This window comes from Carlito syrichta, unplaced genomic scaffold (assembly GCF_000164805.1).
Source record: "Carlito syrichta isolate Samal-C Ts95f unplaced genomic scaffold, Tarsius_syrichta-2.0.1 Scaffold312300, whole genome shotgun sequence".
NCBI lineage: Eukaryota > Metazoa > Chordata > Mammalia > Primates > Tarsiidae > Carlito > Carlito syrichta.
The window spans coordinates 46,410-57,828 of NW_007256396.1; the positions used below are offsets into that span (position 1 = coordinate 46,410).

Below are 11,419 nucleotides of genomic sequence, written 5' to 3' on the forward strand. Positions count from 1 at the left end.
TCCAGTTCCTTCCTTTTTGGGATGTTTAGATTCCCATTCTTCTAAAATCAAATCTAACACCCAATGAACAGTGCCCTGGCTGTTCATCCAACTGAACCCATATTCAAGTGGGGGAAAAAGTATCAGGTTCTGGACACTTTTATCTGTTGCCTAATTTTATCCTCACACCACTCCAAAGAAAGGTCTTGTTAACCCAGTTTTACAGGTGAGGAAACTGAGGCTCAGCAAAGATTATGACCCACAGACATCTGGAAGCAGGCAGATTTTTAGGCTGAGGCCTCTTGACCCTGGCCCAGTATTTGCTCCACTCTGTCGCAGCTGCTTGGTGAGGCAGAAATCTTAAAATCTTTCCTATTCATTAGTTTCAGGGGCCACACTGATGAAAGGAACAAGTCAGATTTCTCAAGGTGCATTTCCCATCCCCAGGCTCTCACTTTAGACAGGGTTCCCTTAGATCTGATCCTCAGCCAAACATATTTTTCCCCAGGTCCTCGACTACGCGTACAAACACAACCTGGCCTCCTACTACCCGGAACCCAAGGACAAGGAGGCTCTTGTAAGATCCCTGGTCTACACTCCAGACTATGACTCCTTTACACTGGACAGCTACACGTGGCCCAAGAAAGCCATGAATGTTCAGACGGTCTGATGTAGTCTCAAGGGCTGGTATGAGGCTGGATGATGCCCAGAGTAATACCTGCAATATAAATGGGTTCCAAAATGGCCATCCTTGTCACTGTGTTTTTTCCTTTGAACTTTCTGGTGTGAGAGGAGATTCTGAGGCATACAGTAAATGAGAGCCTTGCTCCTGAGGGCTCTGGGAGTTCACTTATTTAGAACTCCTCTCTAAGTTCCTTCCCAAGCACTTCTTTATCCATTAATTGCCAACTATTGGCTAAGCCTTATGGGGGAATACAGAATCCTGCCTAGAATTCTGCCTTTACAGAGCTCAGGTCTAGTGGAGAAGATTGAACACAAATCATTTTCCATAAGGAAAAAAGTGGTATGTCCATGAAAGAAGTGAAGCTAAAAATCAAGGACACTCAGAGAAGGGAGAGGAAACTACCTATAAGAATATACAAGAAGGCTTCAGGGGGAACAGTGTTTGCACTGAGTCCCAAGAGAGAAGGATGGGTGGGAGTCACAGGAAGATGAGGAATGTGAGAGAGCAGCCACTAGCCATACAGTATGGCCCACCCATCAGGGAGTTCAGTCCCTGTCAGAGGAATATACACCCTTCAAGACTCAGCAGGGCGTGAAGACTGAATGGCTGAAGGCAGCTTACTGACTAGTCAGGAATGGTCACTGCCCTGTGGGTTGTTGAGTATTAGACATTCTTTTTGGTTATTACTAAAAGGAAAACCAGAGAAATATGGGTGGGTAGGGTCAGCCTGCCAATAAGTGAGGCGGAAAAAAGGCATTGAGAGGAAGAGCACCATGGGGAGTTCTAAGGCAGACTTGATTTCATTTTCCTGGCTCAGGAAGACACTCTGTCTTCCATCCTTCACTCTCTGAAGTAATTGAGCAGCTTTCCTGCAGAGGTGACGACAGTCCATCCTGGCTGTTTCTTAAACCAAATTCAGTGCTAGCCCTTATCTCCCTCGTGTCCAGCAGAGCTGACATCAGAGTGAGGGGATGAGGAAAGAGCTTGCAGCCCCTGCAATCAAAGACACTGCTAAGATGCTAAGGCCTGTTCACCTTCCAACCCTTAATTTCATAATAGAGGAAACACCGAATCACGCTTAGGGCCTTACCCTTGCTGCCACCTCAGCCACAGGATCCCCATTGCCCACAGTGAATAGGTCCTATATGACCACCTCTCAGTGACAGACTGACCTCTCAGTGACTATTAGGCTCCTAGAAGAATAATTAGCAAGCCACCAGACACCTCTTGCTCAGGTCTGATTCTTTCAACATCAACTTCTTTGGAGCTGGTGCTCAGCCAAAACTATCCTGAGAAAACATCCCTCCTCTACGATCCTTGGGCTTACAGGGAATGAGAAACTATTCAGAAGAGGGTTTGAAGAGTGAAGTTGGAATGTGAACATCAGGGAAGCTTCTACAGGATCTTTTTCCCTCACATCCCGCAACTTCCTCTGTACCCCTACTATACTTCCATTATAATCAATATAAAAGAAAAATAACAATAGAGAAAAATCAATGAAACAGAAACAGGTTCTTTGAAAAGATTAAGTTAATAAACTTCAGCTATACTGACAAGAAAAAAGAAAGACACAAAATATGCTTCCTTTGCATACTGACCATCTTGCCAGCACCATGCACATGTACTTTTGAACCTGTGCCCTTATTATACATGCTTAGTTGCCCCACCTGGGAAGCCCTTCCCTTCTCTTTCTTTCCCTTTACCAGTTACATTTTGGTTCACCCCAGCTTTCTGTCTGGAGACAGCATTCATCCATGGAATCCGAATGCAATCAGCTCTATGGAGTCTGTCTTGACTCCCCCAGCAGAGTGAGTAATTATGTTAGAAATCAACAACATAAACTTGAAAAACTGTTATATGTATCAAATAAAATAATGTATATAAAAGTAATTTATAAAAAAACAAAAAATATGGGAAATTCAAAACTACTGGAAATTAAACAGTGCATTTCTAAATAATCCATAGATCAAAGATGAATTATATAATCTAAACTGAATTTTTAAAAGCATATTAAAATTAATGAGATGTGACTAAAACAGTGCTTAGAGAGAAATTGTATAGCTTTAAATGCTGTTATGGTTATTTTTATGTGTCAACTTCCATGGGCCACAAGATGCCCAGATATGTGGTCAGACATTATTCTAAGTGTTTCTGTGAAGGTGTTTTTGGATGAGATTAGCATTTAAAACAGCAAACTGAGTAAAGCGGATTGCCCTCCACAATATGTGTAGGCCTCTCCAATCAGTTGAAGGCCTGAATAGAAAAAGCAGGCTGACTCTCCCTCAAGGAAGAAAGAATTATTTCCACTTGGTAGCCTTCTAACTGAGATATAGACTTTTTCCCTGCCTTCAGACATCATCAGCTTTCCTAGGTCTCCAGCTTGTCTACTCACCCTGCAGATCATAGAACTTGCCAGCCTCTGTAATCATATGAGCCAAGACAATCCCTTATAATAAATTGAGAGGGAGAGAGAGAGAAAAAAAATCAATCCTACTGGTTCTGTTCCTCTGGAGTAACCTGATTAATGTGAATGCCTATATCAGAAAAAGAAAGAAAAAAAGATCTCAAGTCAATAACCTAAACTTCCTTCTTAAGAAACTGGAGGGGAAAAGCAAACAAAATCCAAAGTAAGCAAATATTAGAGCAGAAATCAATATGGCTATAATAAGTAAAGAAACTGATTTAGCAATTAAAAATCTTCCCAAGAAAAGCCTATGTCTAGATGTCTTTATTGGTTGAGTTTATCAAATATTAAAGAAAAAATAATCCCAATACTTCACAAATTCTTTCAGAAAATAGAGGAGGGAACACTTATCAAATCATTTAATATAGTATACAATATTAATAGAAAGAACAAAAACAGTAAGATCACCACAATAAGTATGAAAAAAGCATTTGAAGAAATTCAACACTCATTTATGATAAAACTCTAAACAAAGTAGGAAAGAACATCCTGTCTATGCAGACACTGTTACCTTGAGCCCTTTTCCATCAGCAATGGTCAACCCCATGGTGTTCTTTGATGTCACTGTAGATGACAAGCCTCTGGGCTGCATCTCCTTCGAGCTGTTTGCAGACAAAATTCCAAAGACAGAAAACTTTTGTGCTCTAAGCACTGAAAAGGATTGTTATAAGCGTTCCTGCTTTCACAGAACTATTCCAGGGTTTATTTGTCAGGGTAGTGACTTCACATCATAATGGCACTGGTAGCAAGTCCATCTATGGGGAGAAATTTGATGATGAGAACTTCATCCTGAACTATACAGGTCCTGCCATGTTGTCCATGACAAATGCGAGACCCAACACAAATGGTTCCATTTTTCATTTGCACTACTAAGACTGAATGGTTGGATGGCAAACGTGTGGTCTTTGGCAAGGTGAAAGAGGGCGTGAATGTCGTGCAAGCCATGGAGGACTTTGGGTCCAAGAATGGCAAGACCAGCAAGAAGACCACCATTGCCACTGTGGACAATTCTAATAAATTTGACTTACTTTATCTTAACTACCAGACCATTCCTTCTGCAGCTCAGCAGAGCACCCCACCATCCCATTTACTTGCAGTATCCTATAATCTTTGTGTTCTTGCTGAAGTTCTTTAGGTTCCATATTGTCCTTATTCCTTTCCACATCTAGTTGAATTGCAGAGAAATAAAAACCAAAAGACAAAAAAAAAAAAAAAAAAGAACATCTTCAGCCTGATAAAGGGCATCTATAAAGAACCAACAGTTAACGTCATCATACTTAATGTTACGAGAATGAATACTTTCTTTTTAAGACCTGGAACAAAGCAAGGATGTAATATTTACTACTTCTAGTCAACATGGAGTATCTAACCAGTATCAATATATAAAGAAAGGAAATTAAAGACAGCAAGATTGGGCATAAAAAGTAAAACTGCCTTTATTAACAGATCCTGTAGGTAAAAAATGCCAGTGAACACACACATTGATTCTGATTCTGATTCTTTCTCTCTATGTCTCTCTGTCTCCATCTTGCTCTTTCTCTCTCTCCTCTCCCCTTGAATAAATGAGTTTTGAAATGTCACAAGACACAAGATAAATATACAAAAATCAATTATATTTCTATATTCTGGCAGCAAACAATTGAAAAATAATGAAAACAATTCTATTTACAATAGCATCAAAAAGAAAAAATACCTAGATATAAATGTTAAAAGTACAAGTCTTATACACTGAAAACTATAAAACATTACTGATAGAAATTAAATAAGATCTGCATAAATGAATAGATAGTCCATGTTCATGGATTTTCAGGCTCCATATTGTCACAACTGCAATTCTCTTCAAATTAACCTATAAAGTCAACCCTATACCTATCAAAACACATGCAGGCTTTCTTTGTAGACAATGGCAGTGTTATTCTAATATTTTTAAAAGAAGAACAAAGTGTACTATCTAATTTTTTAAATGTACTATAAAGATACAAGAATCAAGACTAGCTGGGCTTCGTGGCTCAGCCTGTAATCCCACGCCTTTGGGAGGCTGAGGTGAGTGGATTGCCTGAGCCTGCGGGTTCAAGACCCACCTGGCAGCGATACCTCATCTCTACAATAAAATAAAAAAAATCAGCTGGGCATGGTAGTGTGCGCCTGTAATTCTGGCTACTTAGAAGGCTGAGGCAGAAGGATCGCCGGAGCCCAGCAGGTCGAGGCTGCGGTGGCTGGGAGTGGCCACTGCACTCCAGTCTGGGTGACAGAGTGAGACTCCAACTCAAAAAAAAAAAAAGAAAAAAAAGAATCAAGACTGTGTGGTCCAATAGCAAGATATGGACTCAACATAAGTGTCCATCAACATATAACTGGATAAAGAAAGCATGAAGAGGATTAAGATGGCCAATGTGAGGCAGCTAGAGTGAGTTTCTCTTGTGGAGTAAATGTAGATAGAGCTTCTTCAGCCCACAGAAAGACCAGCTGTATGCTCCACAACTCTTCAGAGAAGCGATAATAACCACAGAATGCAAAGAAGAGAAAAATCCATTGACCTGGGTTAGAACTGGCCAGACTCTCACTTGCACCCCCACAGTCCACCAGTAGCCTCCAGATGCAGTAGAAAAGGTGAGGAATTCAGGAGTTCTGTACTCTTGTTGTAGGACTCCAGTCCCTCACCAGAAACTGCCTTACCCACAGCCATGCCCTGCCACAGCCCATATGAAGTAGTACAGGAAAAAAAGAAAAACTCAAGCAGTGCTGGCCACCATTTCCCAGGAATGTAACCCTTGCAAGCAGTGTAGCTGCTTCTGGTTGGCCTTGTGGGAAGACAGACCCCAAGGGCAAACTCCAACACAATAGAGAAAATAAATAAATAGATAAATAAATAAAACATAATAACCAGTATGATGGATGGAATATTTTACATATCATTAACTCTGAATGTAAATGGCCTCAATACCCTACTAAAAAGATATAGACTGGAAGAATGGATGAAAAAAAACACAACCCATGCCAGGCTTGGTGGCTCAGCCTGTAATCCCAGCACTTTGGGAGGCCAAGGTGAGTGGATTGCCTGAGCCCGTGGGTTCAATACCTGCCTGGGCAACTTGGAGAGACTTCATCTCTACAATAAATCAAAAAATTAGCCAGGTGTGGTAGTGCATGCCTGTAGTTCCAGCTACTTGGAAGGCTGAGGCAGAAGGATCACCAGAACCCAGCAGTTCGAGGTTGCAGTGGCCAGGAGTAGTCACTCCAGTCTGGGTGACCAAGTGAGGCTACAACTCAAAAAAAAAAAAAAAACACAACCCAAATTGCTGCTGCCTTCAAGAGATACACTTAACTCACAAAGACTCCTATGGACTCAAGGTAAAGAAGTGGGGAAAAATATTCCACACAAATGGAAACCAAAAATCCACAGGAGTAGCCACTCTCATATCAGCTAAAACATACTTTAAATTAACAAGAGCTAAAAAAAAAAAAAAGGACAAAGAATGTTATTATATAATGTTAAAGGGATCAATTCAACAAGAAGATATAACCATTCTAAATATATATGCACCTAACACTAGAGCCCCCAACTTTATAAAACAAATTCTACTAGACATATAAAAGAAATAGATAGAAATACAATAATAGTGAGAGACTTCAACACTCCACTGACAGCAACAGACATATCTCAAGGAAGAAAGTCAACAAAGAAACACTGGAATTAAATCAGACTCTAGAACAAATGAAACTAACAGACATCTATAGAAGATTCCATCTCAACACTATAGAATATAAATTTTTCTCATTAGCACATGGAACCTTCTACAAATAGACCATATGCCAGGCCACAAATCAAGTCTCAACAAATCCAAAAAAATCAAAATAATATTAAGCACCTTCTCAGAACACAGTGGAATAAAACTAGAAATTAACTCCAAGAAGAACTTGTGAAACCAAACAAAAACATGGAAGTTAAACAATCTGCTCCTGAATGACTCGGGTCAAAAATGAAATCAAGATGGGAATTTAAATTCCTCAAAATGAATAACAATAATGAAACAAAGTTATCAAAATCTCTGGGATACACCTAAAGCTGTGCTTAGAGGAAAATTTATAGCACTTAAGGCCTACATTACTCAGACTGAAAGATCACATATCAACAACCTAGCATCACATCTCAAGGAACTAGAAAAATAGAAACAAAACTCAAAGCTAGCAGAAGAAAAGAAAAAATGAAGATCAAAGAACTAAATAAAACTGAAATTTTAAAAAACAATACAAAGGATCAATTAAACAAAAGATAAAATTGACAGACTGCTAGCTAGTTTAATTAAGAAATGAAGAGAGAAGATTTAAATTAGCTCAATCAGAAATTAAAATGGCAACATTACAACTGATATGATGGAAATTCAAAAGATCATCTGAGACTATTATGAACACCTTTATGCAAACCAGACAATCCAGAGGAAATGGATAAATTATTAAAAACATACAACCCTCCAACCTTGAATCAGGAAGAAATAGAAATCCTGAACAGGCCAATAATGATTAATTAAATTGAAACAGTGATAAGTCTCCCAACCAAAAAAAGTCCAGGACCTGATGGACTCACAGCTGAATTCTATCAGAGCTTAAAAGAAGCCAATTTTATTAAAGCTATTCCACAAGATTGAAGAGGAGGGGATCCTGTTTAACATATTCTATGAAGCTAGTATTACTCTTATACCAAAGCTAGGAAAAGACATAACAAAAAAACAGAACTATGAAACAATATCCCTTAGGAACATAAATGTGAAAATCCTCAATAAAATATTAGCAGACCGAACACAATAGTACATAAATAATAATAATAATACACCATGATTAAGTGGGTTTTATCCCAGGAATGCAAGGGTAGTTCAACATATGAAGTCAATAAACATGATCCACTACATAAACAAAACTAAAAACAAAAGTCATATGATCATTTCAACAGATGCAGAAAAAGTATCTGATGAAATTCAGCATCCTTCATGATTAAAAACCCTCAGCAAAATAGGAATAGAGGGAACATTCCTCAAAATAATAAAATCCATGTACCACAAACCCAAAGCCAATGTCATCCTGGATGGAGAAAAATTAAACGCATTGCCCCTCAAAACTAGTACAAGGCAAGGATGCCCACTTTTGCCATGACTACTCAACATAGTACTGAAAGTCCTATCCAGAGCAATCAGGTGAAAAAAAAAAGTGTATTCAAGTTAGAAAAGAAGAAATCAAACTACCTCTGTATGCCAACAATATGATCTTATATCTAAGGACTCCTCCCTTAAAAGGACTCTTGGACTTGATAAATGAATATGTTAAAGTTTCAGAATACAAAATCAACACACACAAATCAGTAGCACTGCTAATAGTGACCAAGCTGAAAATTAAATCAAGAACTCAATTCCATTTACAACAGCAGCCAAAAAGCTAAAATGCCTTGGAATATATTTAACCAAGGAGGTGAAAGAGCTCTACAAGAAGAACTACAAAACCCTGATGAAATAAATTGTACAGGACACAAACAAATGGAGAAACATTCATGAAACCCATGCTCATGGGTCGGAAGAATCAACATTGTTGAAATGAATATTACCCAAAGAAACCTACAGATTCAATGCATTCCCTATCAAACTACCAATGTCATTTTTTACCCAATTAGGCAAAACAATCCCAAAATTCATGTGGAACAAAACAGAACCAGAATAGCCAAAGCAATCCCAAGCAAAAATAACAAAGCTGACTTCAAGCTATACTATAAGGCTATAGTACTCAAAACCACATGGTACCAGTATAAGAGCAGACACACGGACCAATGGAACAGAATAGAGAATCGAGAAAGAAACCCAAATATCTACCTACAACTAACTGATCTTTAATAAAGCAGACAAAAATTTACACTGGGGAAAGGATACCCTATTCAACAAATGGTGCTGAGAAAATTAGATAGCTACATACAGAAAAATGAAACTCAATTCCTATCTCTCCTCATATACAAAAATTAAGATGGATTAAAGACTTAAATGTCAGACCCCAAACCATAAAAATCCTAAAAGAAAACCTAGGAAAAACTCTTATGAACATTGGCCTAAGCAAAGAATTTATGGCTAAAACTCCAAAAGCAAATGCAACTAAAACAAAAATAAACAATTGGGACTTAATTAAACTAATAAGCTTCTGCACAGCAAAAGAAATAATCAACAGAGCAAACAAGCAACCTACAGAATGGGAGAAGATATTTACAAACTATCTATACATCTAGCAAAGGACTAATATCCAGAATCTACAAAGAATTCAAACAAATCATCAAGAAAAAAGCAAATAACCCCATTAAAAAGTAGGCAAGCGACATCAACAGACATCTCTCAAAAAAGATATACAAATAGCCAACTAACATATGAAAAATGGTCAACATCACTCATCATCAGGGAAACGCAAATTAAAATCACAATGAGATACCACCTTACGCCAGTCAGAATGGCCATTATTAAAAAATAAAAAATAATAATAATTGCTGGCATGGATGCAGAGAAAAGGGAACACTTATACACTGTTGGTGGGAATGTAAATGAGTACAAAGTGGTATGGAGATTTCTCAGAGAACTAAAAGTAGATCTATATTTGATCCAGCAGTCCCACTACTAGGTATCTACCCAAAGGAACATAGGTTATTATATTTTAAAAAAACACTTGCACCTGCATGCTCATTGCAGCACAATTCACAATTGCAAAGATGTAGAATCAACCCAAATGCCCACCAACCAATCAGTGGATAATGAAAATGTGGTGTATATATACACCATGAGATACTATTCAGCTATCAAAAGGTATTATGTCTTTTGCAGCATCTTGGATGGAACTGGAGTACATCATTCTAAGTGAACTACCTCTGGAATAGAATATCAAACACCACATGTTTTCACTTGTAAGTGGGAGCTAAACTAAAGATATGCAAAGACATAGAGAATGGTATAATGAATACTGGAGACTCAGAAGAAGGAGGGGGGAAGAGGTGGAGTCTCAAAAAATCACCTCTTGGGTACAGTGTACACAGGTGAGTGTGGTGGGTACATTTAAAGCCCAGACCAAAACTAGTTGTACCACCCAAAGCTATTGAAATAAAATAATTTTTTAAAAGAAAAAATGTAATACACATGCACACACGTGCACAGTGGAATATCATTCAGCCATATGAAAGAAGGATATCATGTCTCTTACAATAGCATGGATGGAAACAGAGACCAATATCTTAAGTTAAACAACTCAGAAACAGAAAGTCAAATACCACATGTTCTCACTTATAAGTGGGAACTAAATAATGTGTGCACAAGAACACAGAATGTGGAATAATAACCAATGGAAACTCGGAAGGGTGGAAGAATGGGAGAGGGTGAGGGATGAGAAATTACTTAATAGGTATAACACTATACAAGTGATGGTTACACTAAAAATCTAGTGTACCACTATGCAATATGTCCATGTAGCAAAGCTGCACTTGTACCCCCTAAATGTATACACAAAAAGACTATTAGGTCATATAAATAAATGAAGCAGAATTGAGAGTTCACCAATAAGTTCTTGCATTTATGGTAAGTTGATTTTTCATCAAAGCTACCAACGTAATTAAATGGGGGAAAGGATAGTCTTTTGAACAAATGGTGCTGAGACATTGAGTATCCACATGCAAAAAAAAAAAAAAAGAATGTAGACACTTCACACCAAACACAAAAACTAGTCTTTAGACACCTCATATCAAACACAACAATTAACCTGAAATGGATCATAGACCTAAATGTAAGAGCTAAAAATATAAAATTTCTAGAATAAAGCAAAACATATTTTTTACTTAGGTTGAAGTAAGTTCTGAGATATAATTTTTAAAACATCACTCAGAAAAGGAAAAAATAATAAACTGTCCTTCAAAATTTAAAATGTTTGCACTTTGAAACACACCATTACAGGACAAAAAGACAAGCAGTAGACTGGGAGAAAATATCTGCAAATCATCTGGACAAAGACATTAGATCCAGAATATATAACAATTACAGATGAATAAATTTTTAAGAGAAAAATTTTAAATCAATGTCTTACTCAAAAAAGATATGTGAATGGCTAACAAGCAAATGAAATGATGCTTAACGTTTATGCTTAATGTTATTAGTCATATGAAAATTAAAGCCACAATGGGATTAACACTTCACACTCACCAGAATGGCTATAATAAAAAAGATAACTGTCGGTAAGGATGTGAAGAACTTTGTCTCCTATGCACTATGCAATTAAGGGAGATTTCC

General features: G+C 37.7%; 1 protein-coding gene across 1 annotated transcript in view; it reads left to right on the forward strand.

Moving 5' to 3' along the window:
• Positions 1–726, forward strand: part of LOC103272372 (NADP-dependent malic enzyme, mitochondrial-like) — a 30,456-nt gene extending 29,730 nt beyond the window's left edge. Inside the window, exon 9 of the mRNA XM_008069885.1 lies at positions 488–726. Coding sequence (XP_008068076.1) covers positions 488–649 — 162 coding nt within the window. The 3' untranslated portion in view covers positions 650–726. The remainder of the gene's footprint in view (positions 1–487) is intronic.
• Positions 727–11,419: the final 10,693 nt, after the last annotated feature.